Genomic DNA, 23,383 nt, shown 5'->3' on the forward strand with positions numbered 1-23,383 from the left:
TGACATAAAGATTCAGCTATTGGCACACACACACACACACACACACACACTGAAACAGCGAGCAGTGAATTTGTCCTCTGCGTTTAACCCATCCTTTTACACACCAGTGAACACACCACGCTTAGGAGCAGTGGGCAGCACAATTCTGCACCAGGGGACTTAGGTGCCTTGCTCAAGGGCACATCAGTCCTTGACCTGTCAGTCCTGGAATTCAAACCGGGTCGCGGGTTACAAGCCAGATTCCTAACCTTAGACTAACTGAATTTTCCCTCCGGGATAAATAAAGTAATTTTAAATTTTGAATTAGAATTTGATGCTGATGCGTTTGTAGTTGCAGGACAGCAGAGCTCCAGAGAGGCAACACTGGAAAAAAAGATACCTGTTCAATACATTCACTGGTGCAACCTCACCTGGGCCGGGCCGAGCAGTTTGTCAAATGTACAACAATGCATTTTAACTCTATGGAGTCTTGGGCTATTTTGTCCATTTTTAAATCATTTTCATCCTGACTGTATACACCACTTAAAAAATGACTTACTGGATCAACATTTTGAACCAAAAAGAAACAAAGAAAAACCAACATAAATGTGATCTTGTGATTGTGTGTGATCCTGTCATCCAACTCTGGTTTTTATTATAGTGTGACTCTATTTTATTTGTGTCTTGTGTGTTTAGCGTAACAATTTTGGTCATTTTGTGTATTTTTTTTTTGTAATTTTGTGTCTTTGTAAGTCATTTTGTGTCTTTTGTAGTCCTTTAGTTCAACATAAAATGTGACTTTGAATCTTTTTTTTTTAACTTTCAAAACACTATCATGCTCAATAAAGAATTTTAAATGTTGCAAATGTGAACAAAGGTTGCAAATATAACATATAAGAGGATTACATCCAGTTCTATAATTTTATACAAAATATATTTGACCTTGTCGTCAGTTTTACTTGGTATATCATCATCAAACTGAAACTGGCCTCATGGAGTTTACAGCTAGAACTTTAGAGGTAAATTTACAGTAGGGCTCCACGCTGCTTTGTTTTCTAGTCTGGATGTGATGACGAAGTCATGCTTTGGTGCTTTTGGAGACTCCAGAGGGTTAAACTAAAGATAGTTTGTGTTAAGATTAACATTATTATATCTCGGTAAAGTTTTGAAAAAGATCGCACTGGCCTTTAATGCACCACCTGGCTAGCCCCCTAATGACATAAATCAAATACACCTGCGACTACGTTGCATACTGGGTGTAGCGATGCTAAATGCTAACATCTTCTTGGACATCCTCCACACGTACTCCCACTTTTACTAAGATGTGTCAGGCCTTTCTGCTGTTTATGAAACTACCCCTGATATGACCGAATAGGCCCAATTAGCTTGAAATGTTTGAAAACGTTGAGGACAGAGAGGCCGAGCGGACTGTTAAAATAAACGAGCAGAGAAGTTACCTACAGTCATTCAGACAGGTGAGTACAATACAGTGATAACTCACTGTACAGTGAGGGAAATGAACAAGACCCTGCAGTGTGTAAAAATGTGCATCCCTCTCTCTGCTGTATATCTTTGTATGTTTGTGGCTGCAGCTGATGTGGAGTAGCCCCAGTGGTAGTTGCCTTGGTGATGCTGTATTTTGCTTGTAAAGTGACAAAGTTATTTAATGTATGCAGCATAATCATGTTGCCTGCTCTGTTTTCTTTAGTTTTTTTTTCTTTGCTTTTTCTCAGGCTGAATAATGTATTTTCAGACAACTTGTGACCACATCTCTGGTAAACACATGATTTAAAGTGCTGTCTTTGCATGATTCTTTGTGGAGAAATTCACTTTGACAGACCACCATACAGTTAGTTGACTAAGAATCTCTTAAAGAGAGTTTTCTCTTTTCTGGTTAATAGTCTGGTTACTATTAAAGCAGCCTTTGCGAGTACAATATGTTAGATCTCTTTTTAAAAAAAATGTCCACGTTGGCAGTACACAAGGAACTTCTTGGGTTACGTTAAGTGCCTCATATCCACTTTGAAAGTCATTATTTGTAATAGAGGACATAAGTAGATGTGTAATTTAACATCAGGTTGTGACAGGTTGGCATAGTGTCACAGTAAACCTGTCATAGATCACACCTGATTTCATTGCCACATGGAAAAGATTATGTATTTAACATGTAATGATATGAAAGGGTATTCATGCAAGAGATGGTGTGTATCAGAGTGGATTTAATGGCAAAGACATTTCTAAAAGACCAAACTACAATTTATAATTCCTCTATATGTCTGATTCACCAGTGAGGGGAGCTGTTGCACCACTTCCAGTTAGTTTTGTGGACCTCACTGAGTGGATTAGATTAATATGGCTAATTCAGTTTCTGTATCAAGAAATTAGAAACACCATCTGCATCTGTAACCTACGGCTGTGTATGTTTTCATGTGTGCATACTACTATACAGATGAAACAAGTGCATTTTATGAGACACACATATTTAGAAAAAGAGGCCAAGGCAGCGAGCCAGAGCTGCTGAGTGAACACAGAGACTGGTAGGCAGGGGAACTTACACAATCAATCCTGGTCCCTGGAACCGAGCCACACAAGACTTTGTGTGTGTTTGTGTGCGTGCGTGTGTGTGTGTGTGTGTGTGTTAAGCAACAGTTCCTGGAGATCCTCCTGAACCCAAAACAAAACAAACAGCCAAATCTTTGTTGCAACAACACATATATGGTTTATCACTCTGTCTGTTTGGCTCATGTGTGACCAGAAGGAACAGCAAAGCCTTAAATGTGTCGCTCATTCAGGAAACAAGCAAAAGAAAATGTAAACACAAGGAATGTGATCAGAGATTTCCACTGAATGATAATTAACCTCAAGTTCCAAGTTTTCTTTCTGTGGTGAGATCTAAGCAGAAGATATGATTCCTGAGAAATTCATTTTTATTTAATGGAAAAATGTGCTTGATGTTTTAAATGAATAGCAGCAACATGTTGAGCCAGACAGAGAAAGTGTAAAGGATGATTTAATAGTCTTTTGTGTCTTTTGAAAATGAAAGAAAGCCCAAATAAACAGTATAGGAGCATGTATGTATGTGAAAGAGACAAGCAGAGTGAAAGTGAGTGGGCTGTGTGCATTTCAAATACTCTCACCTTGAAAAAAATGCGAGAGGCAAAAACAAATGTCATTTGAACAGTTGGCCCCGGTATTCTCTCTGAAGAGACTTTACTTAACTGAGATGTCAAAAATAATTGGAACTAATTACAAATACGCTTCAGTGAAAATCTCAGAGAGGGATTTTTTTCATAATTGCCTCAGGCTCGGAGAGGAACGAGATCATTAATGTAGAAAGAGTGCAGAGTGATGTCAGGTGTTTGGATACTGAAATGCAAACAAATGTAGAAGAAGCGTCATGAAGAGCTGGATTGCCACAGATGTATTTATTCAAGGGGGAACACAGACAAAACGCCCTATCTGCTACTCTGCAGTGTCAGGCATTTTTTTTCAGTGTGAAATTCCCCCCCTCGAGATCATTTGCTGGTGGTTTATTGGTTTTTGCGACGGGCCTGCTGAAGACGAGGGAAACTTATCACATCATCATAGTTATAGTTTTCGTGACGATTGAAAACGAACGAGTACGTTTAATCCTCTTAGATCTCAAGCAAATCCTTTGGTATTTTTGTTGAGATGAAACTGTGATAATGAAGGGTTTGCATGTTGCTTATCAGATCACATTTAATGATGGACATGTTTGTAGATGGCTCACAGTCTTAAAACCTACAGATGATACAGAGATGTATCTTGAACGTTCTCACACAAACGTTTAAACTCAAAGTAAATACAATCAAGTACATTACAAGAAAACAACTCAGGAGCAGAGATATTTCCTCCTTTTGGCAGTGTTGTGTGACACATACTCGATGCTGCACAGAAATGTGTGCACAGATAATGAGTTCCCTTGTGCAGACCCAACAATACTTCTTTAATCAGCTTTCCTGCATCTCTAAAAGCATCTTGGTAGCAATTCATACGGCAAAATAACATTAAACATGAATTTACTGTAACTGATGTGTTTATCTTAAAGCCTTGGTGTAAAGCAAGACATCATAATGTGTAAGAAGGATATTGGTGTTCATTTCTATTATCTAAAATATTATATGTTTCTAAACGTTTATATTTAAGCCTTTCTGTAGCACTGTGCCTGTGTGAAGTTCTTAGTGTAGGCCCGCCATGAGGCGAACTGGCTTGTGTGTTTGTTATTATTGTGATTATGTATGTGCCGTGGTGGAAAAAGTATTCAGCTCCCTTACTTAAGTAAAAGTACTAACACCATACTGTAAAATTACTCCACTACAAATAAAAGCCCTGCATTAAAAACCTAATTTAAGTGAAAGTATCTGCATCAAAATGTACTTAAAGTATCAAAAGTAAAAGTACTCGTTATGCAGAATGAACCCACTTAGATCTTTTTTTATATATTGTAAAAATATTATTAGATTATTTGTATTTATGCATTCATGTAAGCAGCATTATAATTTCCTCAATACAGGGCTAATTTTAACTACTTCATATACTTTTATGATGTTTAATCAAAAATATCTTATCATTTTAAATTTATAATGATCATGTCAAAAGTAACTAAAGCTGTCAGCTAAATGTAGTGTAGTAAAAAGTGCAATATTTACATTTACATTTACATTTAGTCATTTAGCAGACGCTTTTATCCAAAGCGACTTACAGGAAGAGTAAAAACAAACAATCAAGGTATAGTGCAATATGAGCTATTAGTGCTAGTGACAATCAAACTTTGAGGAGTAAACTTATCATGTGGTCTAGGAGAGAAGATGCTCTCTGAAGAGTTTTTTAAAGGTAGAGAGGGACGCCCCTGCTCTGGTAGGAACTGGTAGTGTGTTCCACCAGCAGAACTATTTACCTTAAATTGTAATGAAGTACAGTACTTGAGTGAATGTACTTAGTAATATTCCAACACTGTGTATGTGAAGATGGATTTTTCAGCCTTTGAGCCTATCCCTAAGTGGGGCAACAGGTTTAGCAGTCTATTTTCAGTTAGAATGTATGTTTTATTCACATTCACAGCAAAGCCACTTTTTTATACATGTTTTTTTTTTCTTATAACTTTACATCTATTCATGTCAGCTTCTTCCTACATGTATTTTACCCTATGAGAGCTTTGTGTTCACACTCTGTGTGACAAGATATCCTTTATACATATAGCCATGGGTTGTGTGTGTATGTTTGTATGTATGGAACCAATCCCTCCTCCAAAAAACATCTTATCCAACTAGAATAGTAGCGCTGCAGTAGTAGTAATGTGTGGATATGAGCGTCAGTGTGTCTCCATGCCACTGACTGCGGGCCAAAGGATGATTCCCCGTCTGTATATTCTCACACTGCACTCATCCAACTGTATCTAGGCAACAGCTCATAATATTGATCAGTGTGTTTGATCAGAGGGATATTGATGGATCTGGAGCCTCATATCAAATGACCTTTTCCACTTTCTTTTATTTATGTATGGGTATCCAGGAGACTTGGTATACAAACAATTCTGTGTGTGTGTGTGTGTGTGTGTGTGTGTGTTCCTCCATTTCCTTGTATTTTAGTACTTGCTGTTAGTTATTGATATAAAAGCTGGGATGTATGGCCCTCTCTGCGTGTGCTTCCCTGTATGTGCGTGTGTTTCATGACAGTACGTGAGTTTCTGTGTGATGGGAAGTGTCTGTGCTACACTGTTTCCTCTGACAACTTCCCCCAGTAGTTTCCATGTTTTGTACCAGTCTGGATGCCTGTTAACTATCTGTGAATCATGGCAATGACGCTGCCAGCTGTTGATGTTAGTGTCCTTGTCCTGGAATTGAATGTGTTGTCCAAATTTCCTGGTTTGCGTTACATCCTCTGGGCATATATATGTGTAATTCCTTTCCAGTATTTACATATTGCTTTCATCATAGTGCTATAGTATACTCAATGTCGTTGAAGACTGCAGTCTTGTTGTCCTTGGTTAGATAGTAGCCTGCAGTCATATCTGTGTAAAAACTCTTGCTAACTTCCACTTATTGGATCAAAATCTTCATTATGTTCATTATGTGACATAAGTTTAACTTGGATGTTGCCCAGTTGTAATGTAACTGATGAAACCATCAATCATGATTCCAAATAGTTTCTGTTACTCTTACTTTAAGATCATCTAATAAAAAAAATAATAAAAAAAATTGAAAATTGTATATTCATCCATCCATCCATTACCATTAACCGCTTGTCCGCATTCGGGTCGCGGGGGGCTGGAGCCGATCCCAGCTGGCATTGGGCGAGAGGCGGGGTACACCCTGGACAGGTCGCCAGACTATCACAGGGCTGACACATAGAGACAGACAATCACACTCTCATTCACACCTATGGGCAATTTAGAGGCGATTGGACAGACTGGTCTAAAGAGCTGGTTCTGTGGTTGGAGCCAGGTTGGACACACTGGAGGAGGTGGTGGAGAGATGACCTGTCAAGATGTTCGAGGCCATCCTGAAATACCCAGATCATCCGCTACACAAAACCTTTATGGACCAAAAAAACAGCAGTGGACGGCTCCTCTCTCTCCGTTGCAGGACGGAGAGATTCAAAAGATCCTTCGCTCCTACAGCCATCAGGCTGTCTCATTCTTCAGGAGCTAATAGACTAACTGAATTTCCCCTCGGGGATGAATAAAGTAATTTTGATTTTGATTGTACATTACAGCCAAGGCCATAAGTCTTCTGTTTTTCCGACCTCCTACCTACGCCGATCACCTGACTTACTTCTTTGCTTCCATCATAATTTCTATGGCCACTAGAGGTCACTGCCTAACAAACACGGATATGTGTCGTAATAAGCTGCTTGTATAAATAAAATAAATAAAATGTATAATAAACTATATGGACGTTTTTGTGGGGAGGAAAGCCTCTTACTTTGGGTTATTGGATGTTTGTTATCTTTTATATTGTATGAAATCTTGTTGATTCTATTATGTTTCATTGTCCTTTCACAGTAAAGACAGATAAGATGTCTCCCTATGGAAATGACCGGCAGTTCATTGTTAAAGCCTTACAAATACAGGACTGCAGGCGCTCATCCAAAAGTGGCTACATTTCCTCTACAGCATTAAGTGTTGTTCATTAGACTTTTTAATGACGGCATGCGTGGCAAAGAAACATCTAACTTATTAAAAATGTGAATAGCCTGAAGGTGATGACAAATCTCAAGCACATTCACCTTCAGGTTTTGTTGTTTGGAAGCGTTTCTAGGTGATGTGATTCTCTGTCTCCTTAGGAGCGTTCTAGCCAGAGTAACGTAAACATTATGTCATGATGAAGTGTGTGTGTGAGGGGGGGCTGTGGTAAAAGCAAACCCCAGTCTAAATTCTCCTAGGAACAAACAGGAAAGGAGAGAACGCACCTCTGGGAACAACCATCATGAAAATCCCCAATCATTTTTCTCCCATTGTTAACCAGTGCTCAATATTTTTTAGGACTGCAAGCCAAACACTTTGTCCAGTGTCATCACAATCTCTGCTTCCCCTTTTTACAGCCGTCAGTACTGCTAAACCACCTCACACAACGAGTCACTTCCCGAAAACGCAGCCCATCTCTATGTACGCAGGCATATATGTACCCTGGTCTTTGAAACTTCCCGATATGGGCTTGATCAGGTTAAAACCACATGTGGCCCATGGCTATACAGCATGTTTTTTTCTGTTTTTGTGTAACGGTGATTTCTTGACCGCTGCTTTCTTATAATGACGGTGTTACTGTTAATCCCAGTTGGAGGCAGGGCTGGACGGGAGGGGGGATACATTTATTGTGCTGCTGTAACTAGTGTTTACTGCATTCAGTCTCAAGCAATCGTACAATCTAGTGCAGTCCAATACAAAACTCCTAAAACAGAACTGTGTATGTAAAGGTATATTTGTTGAAACCGAGAGTTGTTGATTGAACTGATTATAGTTTCTAAATCCTTGGGTTTATCTTTCTCATGATAGGGTAAATATAAAAGTTGCCACGATTTTAATTTGAAGTTGATCAAAACGAGGTTTCAATTTCATCCATTTTTTTTCCCTTGCGCGCATCTGGAAGAAAATAAAACACTTCAAAGGCAACACAGTGTAGTTTACTGGTAGCCTTCAGTTGTATTTAGATTCAGAAATGATTGAGAAACAACAGAAGTCACCTCTATGGCAACATTTTGCCTTCCCTGTGCATTATGTAAAGAATGAATTTTGAATTTTTCACAGTTTTTTGTTTAACAGTTTGTTTCTAGTTGACTTTTGGAATTATAGACTACATTAAAAATGGATGCCACCTCCATGACATAACATCAAAGATTTCTGTGGTGGCTCTGGCTGTTGCTATATCATGGTAGTGCCTTATTCCTCCTAACTCCCAGCTTATCCAAAGAAAGGCAGAGCGGTGAAGCTGAATGAAGGCTGGCTGTTGAAACATGCCACCTGTGACACCTGTGATAATTTAATGAATGAGTTATATAAATATTCACCCCCTCACATTTCTCATAAATGATGAAATAAGCTATGAGTACCACAACTTTTTTCTTTTTTGTACCAGTCTGTAAACAGGTTTATTTCTGCTGTAACGTTGGACATTTAAACCAAATGGCAACCTCTGTGTCTGAGCAGGGAGGCAAACCAGGAGGTGTCTTAAGCTGCAGAAAATTCCAGGAGGGGCTGCTGGCCGTGGCTGCAGAAGCATTTCTGTCCATTCATTTCAATACAAAATGATAAAACTTCTCACTTGATTTATTACCTCAGAATTTTTTTTTTAGGACAACACGATGGTCTCAATCGCTAGTAAAAAAATCTACAAGACATTATGATGTTTATTGTGTAAATAATGATCCCATTTGGAAGAAAATAGAAGATAAAGAAATTTATGATTTGGGCCATGGCTACCTTTTAGGTAGCTATTTCACTTAACTTTTTTTTTTCAACATTTCGTTCATTAAAAATGTCTTGTTTAGCGCTTGGTTGTACTAATAGACACTCCAAGGAGTCGATGTCGCTCTATTTTTCTTAGGTAAGTAACATACATTTTGTTTTTGTTTTTTGGTAGCCGAAATTAACATCCCAGTTAATGTTCCAGTTAATGTTCCAGTTAATGCTAACATGAATTAGCAGCGACTTCGCTCAGGTTGCCGTTGTAGAGAGGCGTGTAGTCAGTGTTGTCAGATCCCTGTCGCTCCTCCACAGTACAAATATGGTCTGCTCCCCATTTTTAAAAAAAAAGATGCCGACACAAGATGGTGACGAGTGTAATGCTGAACTCGAAGCCTCAAACGGGCAGTCCACAAACCAACGGGTGACTTCATGGTGACTACGTCCATTATTCATACAGTCTATGATTTTAACATAGGAGGTGTTGGTGTTGACTAACTTTTGGAGCCAGCCTCTAGTGGCCATTCAAGGAACTGCAGCTTTTAACACTTCAGCATTTGCTCAATTTTTCAGACCCAGAGGTTAACGCTAGTTTGTGCTTAAAGAAAAAGTTTAAATAGAATTATGACCCTAAAATCTAATCGTGACACTCGTTTCATATATCAGAGTAGAACATGGAAGTTCTTGAGCTTTCAATCACATGTCATGGTCTTCATCAGCAAATCATATGGTTGCATATATGGGGCAGATTCCTATGATCTCCCCCATATACCACACGTTGTTATTTATGATGCTCCACGCTTGATAAATTGTGACCTCTCCTCTCGTTTCTTCTCTCTGCTCTACGTTTCTGTGATACTTATTTTCATAAGAAGGAATTTTGCTGGTCTCTGCACTGCCAGTGTCACTGTGGTATGTATTCCTGGGAGAGAAGCCAAGGCTAAACACACACACGCCATATCCATTCCTTTCCTTTCAATAACCAAACTCACCGCACACACAGGCACACGAACACACACACCTCGCTAACCACTTCATTTTCTGCCCACCTGTATAAACACAGCAGTGTGTATATGTGCATATGTGTGTGAGCGCTTCCTCACAGAGGGGCCTATTGTCCTCCAGGCTAAGATGTGTGTGCTGTGTCATGAATTGGCTCAGCGGCCACAAGCCCACTGCTGATTTTAGCTTAAAATAACACATCCACTGACAAGAAGCAGCTGAGCTTTAATACTATTCCCGAGGCTTTGGTGTTTCTAAGGATCAGGACCTAAATCACAATGTCTTAAAAGCTGTGACCCATAGAAAATAAAGTCACGCAGTGGAAAATGAGGATATTGTCTGTAGCAGAGAGAGAAGAGGTGATTGTTGTGAAAATGTCTAAATGGAGAAGAAGAAACGGGAAGCATAACTCGAGGCAACAAATCAATTTTTAATGTTCTCTGATGATGTATAATGTTTGTGTACATCACTAATGTGGCAATGTAAATTAGGCCTATTTTTCCAGTCATTTCAGTAATGATCTGATAAATAAAACAAAAATAATTTGCATTTTGAGGAATTGTACTATTTTTTTTAACTTGGCTAGAGTCAATCAAGCAGATTATTTATATATGTCTCTGTGTAAAATGAGCTGAAATTATATGTCAACCTTGTACAGTATATTTGCTTTCGCACTGACTCAAACTTGGAGACACAGATTCTTTGGTCAGTGAGAAAACTGATATAAACAGTAAACTGACATATCACATTATGAAGTTGATATGGCGGAGATGTTAGCAGACAGTTGTTTTACACATTCAGCTACTACTACATGGCACGAAGGTGTGCATCCTCGATTTTGAAGATTCTTTAATTCATTTTTCAAAATATAATTGCACTGTTTCCGATCGGACGCCTTTTAGGGGAGCCCCGCCCCATTGTGTGATAGGCCTACACCTGGTCAGTAACCCAGTTTGCTCTGGATTTCCACCCTGACTCATCTGTCTATTTAGCTTTATTCACTTCTCATGTTGCATTACTATGTAATTCAGGGATGACATTCATGTTGCTTAGCTTAATGCCTATAATCATTTGATATGAGATACTTACATGCAATATAGTATATCAGCTAATTGGGTTCATATTAATGTACTTTTAGAGCAGCATACTGCGTAATGTGCTATCTCACGATTAGCATGCTAAGCGGAGATTTAAGCCCTTTCTTCTGCATCAGTTTGATCCATTAAAAACAGGAAAAACAAAACTTAATTTACTAGCTAAGCATAATACGGACGGAAATATATAGTTTCTGTGTTATTTAAGGTTACACTAGCAAGAGGCATTAGCATTACATAGAAAATACAATCTCACACTATTCAAATACATACTTCCTATGGGCACTGCACTGTACATAAATGCTGGAAGTGATGTAGTTTCGAGGGTGGCGTGCTGAAAGTTAGGTAAAATGTCATTTAGTTTTGTTTTCACACGGGACATGAACGCTGTTTTCCTGGGTGGATGTCTGCCGATCTTCGACCCTAAAACATTACATACATTCAGAATAACACTTAAATCAGAATATCGAAACAGACACAATCCCTATCAAATTTGAAAAATTGTAATATTCGTAATAATAGTGGAATATTAGTGTTCGTCTATAGAACAATTCTCTGATCCTTTTCATGAACACGTAATCCTTTGATCCACTGAAATTTAATTCTGAGGCATTAATAAGGCATCCATTAGAATAATGACTGATTAAGATCGAAGGGGCAGACAAAACATAGATTGTGATGACTGAACACTATATTTTAATATAGTATAGACTATATAATATACTATAGAAGTAATAGACTTCGGTCAGAGACAGACAGATATACTCAATTAACTAGACAAACATGTACATTTAAAAAAACAGCCTATTGATCACATATAATATTTAATAGATTTAAATAATCAATGGATTTAGATTGTGGTACAGTTTTGAACCAAAGTGGGCCTCTCCTTTGGTATTTTTACTTTAACTCAGCAAGCATGTGCGGATCACACATCTGTTCTTAATAGACATACTGACGCAGTGCTAATTTTTTCATACCATATTAAGAAAAAGACATAAAAACAGGAAGCGTGAAATCTAAAAGCAGAAGCATGTACTGAGTGCGAGCATGAACAGGAAGCGTGCAGCGAACTTGTATGGGCCAGCCAGTTGTGAAAGATGTACTTTAATAACACAAACAGATGTGAAACTGTCTGAAGGGACTTTCGTCTTCTGCCCAACACCCCGATGTAACTGAAGTGACCGGGGCTAATGGTTTATTAAAGGCTAACAATTATGGCTATAATTTGATATGTTAGACTTACTCACAAACGTGTAATAATCTTGGCCTCAAAGTAGTTTCTAGACTGAGGGTCAGTTTTATCCCTGTTGTCAGGGACAGGGCTGGTAAAACAAGTTAAAGCCAAAGAATATGATAATAATATGATTATCTTGCTCTCCAGTTCATGGTCAGTGTAGCAGGGAAGTCTTCTGTGTTGTTAAATATATAGCAGCTTCAGTGAAAACATAGAAACTTGTGTAAAAGTGAACAAAGTCATACATCTAATGTTATTAATTGCGTCTTTTATATAAAATACAATAAGTTTTGCTTGTTTTCATATTGTTTTACCCTCAATAGTATGAATTGTTTATAAAAATAAATAGATTTTAGTTCAGGGAAAGTTTTTTTTCTGATTACTCATGCCCTCAAGAATGTAATAGCACCTAAAGAAACACTTTAATGACACATTAATGACTCTTAAGTTGATTTGTGTATATACAGTATATTGCTGTGCCTTTAATGCCATAAATTATCATCATAAATGCGTATGAGCTCGAACTCTGGTATCATCATAGCTTAAGTTTGCCATTGACGTTTTTTAATATCTGCGCAACAGGCCATGGTGGCGTTTCTGCTTTTTAGATCATCTAGTTTCACTTCTTGTTCGCAAAAAAAAGGAAGATCACCATCAGCCATTCTATTATAACATTTATTTAATAGCTGTTCTTGTGGATGAGTACGTTATGCTACGTCCTCACTTTTAAATGCAATGTTTTGTTGGCCTTTGTGAAGGTTTGTTTTTTACCAAACCTTTCTTGTATGACTTGAATTCATAGCACAGATCCCTTTGTTATTTGTGGTTTTAAAACGAAGATATGTTTGTTTAAAATGTGAAACGTTGCCCTGAGGCATTTCTAGGAAAAGAAGGGTTTTTCAAGATACCTTAGAAACACAATGAAAGGTGTTCCTGTGAATTGGAAGAAAGAGAAGTTTGTAATGAATTCTTTGCAGGTCTACCGGCTGTGCCAAATCACACCAGCCAGTGAAAGTAAAAGTGGAGAGAGGAAGAGTGGAGTGAAAGGAAAAGAGAAGTGGTCAGGAGGGCTTTAGTCGGGGGGAGTTTAGGGAATTTTTCGCTGCCTTCTCCCTCACAGTTTACCAGCTCCTCTCCCCCTCCCCCTCCTCCTCCTCCGTCTCCTCCCCCTGTCCCCTGCGTTTGCGTCACGCCACTTGGACCGGCGGAGGAGTGAAGTCTGAGGAAAAGAGGGCAGGAGGAGGAGTTGATTGAGTTCTGTAGCTGAGGAATGTGGCGGGGAGAGAGAGAACATGGCTATAAAAGGATAGCACTTCCACTCTGTTGCTGTGATGTCACTACTCAAATATTTCCTCCTTCTCTCACTGCCAAGCCTGACTTACTGATGCTGCTATTTCTCCTTAATTTCTCTGGCTCTCTCCTCCTCCTCCCCTTCTAGCTAAATACGTAGGTAAATACAGTATGTAGGTTAGCAGGGGGAGGGCTGTTTGTTTTGGTGCATGGATGGATAAGCAGATTAACTTGTATGCACCTTAGGTTATAGGCCATGTGTCCTGTCCATAATATATAACCTATCAACCTCTCATGAACTCTATCTCCTTTGTCCCTACATTCTCTTTAAAGCGACAGTTAAGCCTAAGAATGCATATTTTCCCCTTAGCTGTCGTGCTATTCATCAATCTAGATTGTTTTGGTTTTGTGAGTTGATACTGCCTGTAGGGATGTCTGCCTTCTCTTGAAATATAATGGAACTAAATGGCGCTTGACTTGTGGTGCTCAAAGCACCAAAAAACTCAACAGTAATGTCTCTATCCAGAAATCATGACCCAGTTACAGAGTTTGTTATGAGCAGTTTTATGTAGGAAATATACTAGAAAGAAAATAGTTCCTACATAAAGCTGCTCAGAACAAATCTTGAGTAACTGGGTCATGATTTCTGGAAAGAGACATTGCTGTTGAGCTTTTCAAATATATTATGTGTATTATATGTGGGTTTTTTCTTTGCTTGTGGGGTTCTTTTTTTGTCTCTTTGAGCACCACAGGTTAAGTGTGATAGTTCCTATGTATTTGAGAAAAAGCAGACATCTCTATGGCTGATATAACATTTGGAAGCTAACACCAAAATGACTTACCATTATAGATTAAAGCAAAACTACACATTGTTTATTGTGGGGTTAACCACACTTTAAACAATAGAGTTGCATCGACTAGCAGTGAACTCAAATAAATAGAGGTAGATAAGAAGCTTAGTAATCACTCATTCAGTTAGCTGATACTATTTGTTAGTGATTTAGTGGTCTGTAATGATAAAACAAGGCAAAAATGAGATGTGTCATTTTGACAGAAAATTATGGGTATGAGTCATAATCAGTTAGTAAAACAGTTTTCTCATGAGTTCTTCAGAAGCAATTGTAACATCTCTCTGAATTTGAGTTGACCAATAAATTAGAAAATGAAATATATATTTGAAAGTTAAATATTTTGATATGTTTTCTCCACATCTCCACACACCAATGCCGTGTCCCACTAACTCTTTTCACACCTTGACCCTCCTTCTGATAGCACGTGAGTGTGAATCACAGTGGTGACTCAAAAACTTTTAGTCACCATGCTAAGGATCATGGGAAACCCGCAACCTCATGAACAGTGGAGGGCAGTCATGCAACATTGAAGCAAATATGTTCTGCTGTTAAACAACAGGAGTGTAAGATGAAGAATGACCCTTCAGAGCTCGCCACTTGTCTTTAGAGATGGGTGTGGTCATGATTGTGTCAGTGCTGTTGAGTTTGCTTACCACTCTTTATACAGGCCTTTCCAAACTGCAGGAAACTCCCGCATGAAGCTGGTTTTTAAGGAGCGTACTGGGTCAAAGCTCAAATTACTGGTTTCTAAGTATTTTAGGGTGCAATAACCTCAGGTTTTTATCTTTTCCGGGTAGTGCTTTCCATTGAGTTAGCAAAGGAGAAGTTGCATAACGTACTCCGTCACTCTCTGACTGGTTGACGAAGGTTTGGGGTTGAAAGATTACCCAACCGTAATGCTTAATCTGCAGGTTATGACAGAAACAGAGGGAGTGAGGGAGGGAGGGAGGTTGAGGTTTTTGGGAGCTCTTAAAAAAACAAAAAAAATCAAGGTCGAAACCTGGCTGTGCTTGAGTATAGACACAAAAGCACACGCACACAGTTTGCAGGTAGGAATGTGACTGTGCGTGTTGTTTCTGGATGGTGTATCCAACCTTTGTGGCTTGAAAAGTTCCAACAGAACAGGCCCGACCAGCAGCAGCTTTGAAAACACAAACTCCTCCTTTTACCTGATGATAAGAACACATTCACACTCTTTACTTCAAACCATGAAAACTTTCAACCTTAAACAGCAGTGCTGGGAGGCTGAAGTTTCACCTTTTCTTATCTGCTTTTGGCACTTTTGATCCCTCTTGTCCTCCCTCGCAGCTCCGTTTTTGTTTCTTGTTTCTTGTACCTTGCTCTAAATCCCCCCAAGAACAAGCTCTCTGCTGTTCTTTGTTAGAAGTTAATGACGTGCATGAAGGCCTGTTTTGTCCTTTTGTTACTGTTGCTTAATTTTTCTTTGGATAAGAGTATCTGCCAGTCTCTTTCACACCTTTTTAAACTGCTTAATATCTAATTGCTTTAATAGATCTCCACCCAGGTTTGAACTTTATCTCTAAGGTGTGTGTGTGTGTGTGTGTGTGTGTGTGTGTGTGTCCACAGTGCTCAGGATCAGGTGACTTGGGTAAAGAGAGTTTTGACAGCAGCAGCAGCTTTGTGGTTGATCATTAACTGTCCCACACAGAAGCTGTTGGTGGTGTTAGGCCTGTGTTAACACAATGTCCTGTTGCAGTTGTTGAATTACAAGGTTGAGATGATATGGAACAAAAATTAGCCAAATATAAAAGGTAACAGTTAGACTAATCTTTAAAATACTTTGCAAAAAGATTAAGAGCCTAAACTGTGAAGCCTAGTGTTTAATTTGAGCTTAATTTGATATTGTTTGACAAATGGATAATAAATCGACCCGTAGTCCTGCAGTATTTTGTGATGTAAGAATTGTGCAGTGAAGTGAACTTTAACCAGTCTGGTCTATTAGAACAGACTGGGAAGTTAATATTTGTGAACACACAAACACACACACTGATCCTTTTTTTTGTCTTTGCTGTTTACACTTTGTGGTCATTGTCCATCGCCATGGCAACACATCCTGCCATTGGTCCAAAGGGGAACAAGACACAATGCACAGTAGTGGCCATAGCTGAGGTTTCAGTGTCTAGAATCTGGTCCCACAAAGAGTCTTAACATGCGTGTGGTCTTATTTTTTAAATCAAGCACATTTCAGTATTACATAAAACACACTATATAGGAATGGTACACTAAATAGATTGATAATATTATTATTACAGGCACCAAGTGCTTCAAATTGAACTGACATAAAAATGAACATATTAAATAAAATGGAAAACATCTTCAACCTACGACAGAATAGAGTTTGTCAACACCACCCCCTAATGACACATATGAGCGTTTGTCAAAATGAGCATTTCGCGGCTCGCGGCTATTCTAAAAACAGCACACGCTTCATTATACATACATGTATGGTTTGCGGTTGTAAAAAAAAGGCTGAATTTAGGCCACAAAAGCACTGACCTAGGTTTAGGGCAAAAATCTTCCAGGTTATGTGTCGTATAAGGCAGTTTAAATAGTAAATAAATGTACATCAATGCTGTAACTGAAGTAGTTACAAGGGTGACGTGAGCTATTAAGTTGCGTATAAAGTCGTTTACTTGCCGTTTGTTTGAGCCTCCCACCCCAAGTGCGACATCCATCAGTTATACTCCGCATTGGCGTTGATCATTACTACTTTCTACGCAAGAATGTGGCAGAGGACAGTTGAAAACGTAAATATGAGTTTTATTTTGCTGCATTTACAAATGCCTTTTATTTTGATGTTTTTGAGAGGAAACCAATCTCTTTATTTAATCTGAGACCACTGACTAAAGAGTCTTTCTGTCCCGACGAACACCATTTCAACGACTGGTCTTGTCTAATCAAAATTATTTCCACAATAATTCACCCCAGAAAGTCTTCCCACGGATTACTCTCATAGGTTGCATTTGGTTTTGAGTCCAGTATAAAACTGGCTCGGATAACTAACAGCCCAACCCCTCCAATTTCAATCTAAACTGTATTTTAGTTTTTGCTTAGTCTGTATGTTTAGCATTTTCAGCAGCATTTCTGTCAAAACTTGGTTTTTCATAAGCAAGGTGCAATACAGGAGTTTACCAAGTGTCATATAATTTCTGCCATAAGACTGTTTGAAAAAGAAACTCTGATTACAGGACGTGTATATCTGTATATCAATGTTAGGCCCACATAGCACACTTAGCATAGAGAAACAACATGTGGTAGACATTAAAGTGGGTGAAAGTACCCCTTAGAGTATAGTTTGGTTCCTTGGGCTGGACTAAAGAAAAAAAGTATTGTTCTCTTTAATTACTCCTATATTATGTGTTCACACAAACGAGCCAATTATTGAAAAAAAAAAAGGTTTTTTTTTTTAACCTGAAGAAAGTCAAAGGTTCATTGGAAGTAAAGGACAGTGTGTGGGAAAACACTTCTTCTAATTGAGGAACTAAGACTCTTTCCAAACCCACCTTTGTTTGAACCTATTGACACTTCCAGGATATTGTGAAACAGCCTGACACTCACATCTTGACATGCTTAATAGTCACCAAGGTTGCCAAATTATCTTGTATAAATCCAGTGTGTAGTGGGATTGGACAGCATACAAACTGTGAACATTTGCTTATTTTAGCTCTTCAATTGATATCACATATCCACTATCACACAATCCTGTGGTTGGGCCACCATATGTTCTCACCACAATTAAACCACAGCAGATTCTGTGTGTGAGTGGATCGAGGCCAGCGACAGTGTTGAAACCAGACCCAACAGGCTAAAATGTGATTGTGACGTTTCCAGAATGAGCGAGGATAAAACAAGTTATGGAAAAAAGAGAGGCTTCCTTTGCCCATTTCTGTAGTTCTTAAAAAATCCGCCCCCTGAAGTGTCTGATTTAACAGAACTTCCCCAGAAAAGGACTTCCGGAGAAATCTTTCTCAACAAGCTGTACTATCCAGACCTGGCAAAGTTACTTTAAATAGCTGTTTAAATGTCAGACAAATGCAACAACTCATCACTCATAAAAGGGCTTTTTTTTATTTCTATCTCTATTTTGTTCTTCCAGATCTCAGCCTTGCTACACAGAATCCAACGCTCTGACAGAATGTGCAGGGTTGTGGCTGGAGTGGCAGGTTGCCCAACACAAGATCACTCTGGGAGTGTGAAGTGGAAATTGCAACAAAGGGGTTTTCAAGAACTTCTGCTTAACTTGTAAATGTGCCTTACACAATCCCATAAGGGTTTTGTATCAGATGGCCTCTGAACACTGATCATTCAGCTCAGGGAGGTGATCAATCAAATCGGCTGAAAGCTGGAGATGACGGCAGCTGGAAAATTCCAGTGAAGAGAGCACACAGTGTGTGACATAACTGATTAATTAGATGGATTTTTCTAGAAAATGTGTTGCATGTAAAGGAGAAAATATAAAAAATCAAATTGCAGCCAATGTTTTTTTGATTCATATTAAGCACAGAGTCATTTATTTATGAGTCTAGATTTTGGGATTTTCCCTCATTCTTCCCCATTGTTTTACTCAGGCCGGATGAGTTGTATAAGGAGTGTCGGTCCATGACTAAAATCAGGTTTGTTGCCAGGTAGGCTATTTTAAGTTTTGAACCACCTGTTACTTTCACGTAGTAACTAAAAAATAAACAATTTGAGTTATTGGTGTCTCCTCTGACCGTAGTCCAACTTGCCCAACTACTAAGTTTGATTAGAAAGATCAAGAAGTTTCCATAATGTTGTAGATTTCACAATCATAGATTTTCTAACAGTGGCACCTGCTCTTGACCTGTTTTTGGTTTGCACCTGATATTTAGTGTGCACTGTGGGACCTTAGTTAAACACAGTTACTAACAGAAACACAGATTTGGAATATCCCTGCAAAGCATCACATCCTTTACCTGAGGATTAAAAAACTGTGTGATGAGGTGCGTACGTGCCACCGTTCTTGAGGGACATCCAAATGCTGTCATCCATACTGTATACATAACAAAGACACTGTATGCCACAAAACACAGGAGCGAGAAACAAAGGCTCAGAGTTCCACATAGGCTATTATTTCTTTGTTGTTTGTGACCTGTAATAGAGCAGAAAAGACCTATAAAACTAAGTCCTGTGTTTATTTAAAATGGCTCTGAACTCTGAAGAGACTGTATGGACATACTATATGTATGAGGCTGACATTCAGTTTTTTTCCCTGATTTATTATTTACTTTCAGAAAAAATAACTTCAGTTAAAATAATTGATCTTCAACCTGTAAGGCTGAGAGAGGTTTAAAATTATTCCTTTTCCTGCAACTGTTTACAATATAGAGTCAATATTGTTGACTGTATCAACACATAAATTAAACAGTATATCAGTATTTATAACACTATATGTATATTGAAGGAAAATTAGCTATATCATGACATGTAATGTAAATATCTTAATTTACACTCAAATCTAGCTAGATGATGATTGATGTGATGATGATAGATGAGTAATTTATTAAACTGTACATTTGATATGACTGTAATGTTTAATCAGTAAATTATGTAAGTGGCCTTAATCTTTTACGCAGAAGGCATCTTGTGTGTGCATTTAATTCTCACTGTATAATGACAAACTGGAGTCAAAAAGAACAGCATACATTCATTTCTTTATTCAGAAATTTATTTTGTCCCTCTCAGGCAATTAAAAATATAAGATTCTCTTTTTTACTGCTTTTTCTCACATTGGTATTTCACAGACGTTGGAAATATTTCTCCATAAATAAAGTACAAAATACATTTGTTTTTTTCTTTAAAACGCAAATAAATATCATAATAAATATATTAGTTTAAGTTAACAACACAAGGCAACCAATAACCAAAAGGAATACTGCGGTGTTAAAGTCCCTGAACCAGGTTGTCAAACAAACGGGGGACAACAAAAGATGGGGTGCAATTTACAAACTAGCAAAGATAACAGAATTAGACCTCCAGAGTGTGTCAGGATACAGATATTCATATCTAAACTCTCTGACATACATTTTTTTCTGTTAGCACACTTTGATCTTCAGCATTCTGCAACTTCTGCACCCCCGGGTCTCAGAAAAATGACAGTTACGCACCCACACATGCACATTTACAGGCACACATTCACACAAACACACACACACACACACACACACACACACACACACACACAGAGCAGAGTGAAGTATGAAGCTTTGGTTGAATGCTACTGGGAGAATTGACAGTTTCCCCCATTAGATTAGCTGTAAAGTGCATATCACAGATAAAATGGCATCAATGACACATGTCAGGTCTCACTGATTAAGGCTACTGAATCAAACATACTGTTTGTGGCACCGAGCGTAAATCGCCTATGAGGCAGGGAAAATCTTTAAGGCATAGGAATTAATGATTCTCACTAAAGATAAGCCATTTTTGATCACTACAGATTTACGGTAAGTACAAACTAGACTGTTTACTGTCAAGACCTGCAGAGGAGCTAATTTTTATCGAAGACCACATACAAAGGTCTCATAGGCTACACAATATTTTTAAGTATAAAAATAGAGTCTAATAACATCTTGGTACTAAAAATCATCTCTGTATGTGTAGTTTTTTCCAAGATGAGTTCCATTTTAACAAACATAAATTAAGAACTAAGTGTTATTTTGTCAAAGGTTGACTTGTCCTGATCAGTTCTGGTTCTGAAGAAAAGTCCAGATAAACAGACGCAGTTAACAAGGTGTCAGTTCTCTTCTGTTCCTTCCCTTTTGGATTTAGTCGGACAGGGACAGACGTTCAAACACAGTGAGCCTCTTGGTGGCCGCGTCGAATGTTGGAGACTCTGATCCACTGGAGCCTCCGCTGCTGCTGCTGTAGCTGTCCTCCAGGGAGTCCTCGGAGGAGAAACGCTGCAGCCCGGCAGGCTTCGTGAACCCAGGAGCGGGAAACATCACATTGCCGTCGTGGACGTGCCCGTCATCCATGCTGGCGAAGACCCTGCTGTTGTTGCTGTTAAAGTTATTCCCATGGCCGCACACACAGCGTGAGGCCTTTGGCTCCAGGATGAGAGGAATGTTGTGGATGTCTCCGGTGCTGGCACGGGTCTGATGGTTGCCAAACTGGAATGAAGCCGACTCCCTCTGCAGGGAGTCGCTAAACACTGGGGAGAGGAGATCAGCGGGAGGTGGGGAGACGGAGGGAGCACGGCTGAACCCCAGGTTGGGGTCATTGAAGGATGAAGGGAATGATGGAGGAGGTGAGCTGCGTGAGCCCATGAAACCGGCGAAACTGACACTCTGGCGCAGCGGGTGGCGAGGATTTTGACCACCGTTTGCTGAGGGACATGACTGCTGCTGTTTCTGGAATTTGGCAGATGTTAACGGGCCTCCGCTGATTTTATCCTCATGGATGAAGTGGCAGCGTGAGCCATAGGGGCAGTAGCCAAAGTTGTAGAAGGTTCTGCAGGGCTCGGTCTTGTACTTGGGGTGGCGGAACAGTCCACGCAGCTCTGCCTCGCCATGGGCAAACTGACACTTACTGCCATACTTGCAGCTGCCAGTCTCCTGGAAGCCACGGCACAGCTCTGTCTTGTAACGATTAGGGGCCACCATTGGTTGAACCTGGGGTTGGAGGGTGGATGAAGGAGGGAAGCCAGGTGGTGGAGCCACAGTGGTAGCAGGAAGAAAAGCCTCCAGGTTCTTCATCTGTCCGAAGGAAGAGAGCAGGCTGCTGCTCGACTCGGTCAGGCTCATGGAGCGGTCTGGCTTGAAAGGGAGCGGCTTCGTTTTGCCGGCAGGGCCCTGGCTCCAGATGTTGGACGACCAGAGAGGACTGCAGTTGTCCTCATCGTTAACCTGCTCGGGGCTAAAGCTGTGGCTCGAGGCAGATGGAGAGAAGAAGGAGGTTGACCGGTTCAGCCGACTCTGCCCCGGGGCTTTGAGCTGAGACTGTTTCTGGATGAGCAAGGCATCATCCAGGGCCAGGTTCATAAAGTTCTGTCAAAGAAGGTTCACATAGTTTATTATATTGATCTTGATACTTCTAGTTGTAATGCAAAACTGGAGAACAGGGTTATGTTTCAGATCTTGAGACTTAAATTCCTAAACAAGCTCTTTTAGAAGTTAAGAAAAAACAAAGAAAAGTACAGTGCTAAAATACAAACATAACAAAAACCTGCTGCGCCACTTATCTCATTATCTCTTCACACTAAAGAAACCCTCTGACTAAACTCAGTTCAATCTGTTTTTACTATCAAACCAGTGATTCACTGAGGAAAAAACGAGCAGCAATAAACAAACTTTGGGAGAGAGCTGACAGAGCTGACCCACTCCAGCCTTAGTAAGTTTTCCAAAACAAAATTCCTTAACTTCGACTCACCTTTGTGAAAATGTCGTCAAGCATTTCGGACATGCTGTACTCCTTTGGCCAGAAGAGAAAAAGATTCAGCTCTGATCCAGGGTTGACTGTTAGATACCTGTGTCCAGTCTTGAGTCAAGTTGAAGCTGGGCTGAGCTCCTCCTGTATATATCTCCCTCCAGAAACCCCTCCCCCCAGGGTCTGGGAGGAGTTTCCACTTGCTACGTGCTGTTCCCGGATGACCCTCCCTCCGCCTCAAGTTTCAGAGTGAGCTCAGAGAAGGGCGGGTAGTAAAACAACAACAAGAAAAAAAAAAGAAAGAAAACTGTGTATTTTTAGCTGGCTGTGTGAAATGCTTCAGTTTCGTAGGCATGTGAAAGCAAAGTGGCTTATTTACACAGCTCTCTTACATGCTCTCCATCTAGGCCTACAGCACACACTTGTTTTCCTGATTTTAGTCCATCATTCAGAGGTTTTTTGCAGAGACTTACACATTATTCCAGCTCAGTAAACATGTTCTGGATCTGAAGCGCCCAGATGTAAAGTGGCCAATATGGCTGTTTGTTTTTTATCCAACACTAACAAGGAAAATAAAATGCACACACAGGTGTATTGCATTTCC

General features: G+C 39.5%; 1 protein-coding gene across 1 annotated transcript; it reads right to left on the minus strand.

Moving 5' to 3' along the window:
* Positions 1-20,054: 20,054 nt before the first annotated feature.
* On the minus strand, positions 20,055-22,905 carry zgc:162730 (uncharacterized protein LOC564559 homolog). The gene is made up of 2 exons (XM_059331033.1): positions 22,783-22,905; positions 20,055-22,400 (listed from the first exon to the last, which is right to left on the minus strand). Exons 1-2 carry the CDS (start codon positions 22,813-22,815, stop codon positions 21,180-21,182), a joined length of 1,254 nt encoding a protein of 417 aa, XP_059187016.1. The 5' UTR covers positions 22,816-22,905; the 3' UTR covers positions 20,055-21,179.
* Positions 22,906-23,383: the final 478 nt, after the last annotated feature.

This window comes from Centropristis striata, chromosome 4 (genome assembly GCF_030273125.1).
Source record: "Centropristis striata isolate RG_2023a ecotype Rhode Island chromosome 4, C.striata_1.0, whole genome shotgun sequence".
Lineage (NCBI taxonomy): Eukaryota > Metazoa > Chordata > Actinopteri > Perciformes > Serranidae > Centropristis > Centropristis striata.

Coding starts and splice junctions, on each gene's coding strand:
- zgc:162730 (XM_059331033.1), bottom strand. CDS start 22,815: ATGTCCGAAATGCTTGACGACATTTTCACAAAG. Junction 22,401..22,782: donor TTGACGACATTTTCACAAAG/GTGAGTCGAAGT, acceptor CTTCTTTGACAG/AACTTTATGAACCTGGCCCT.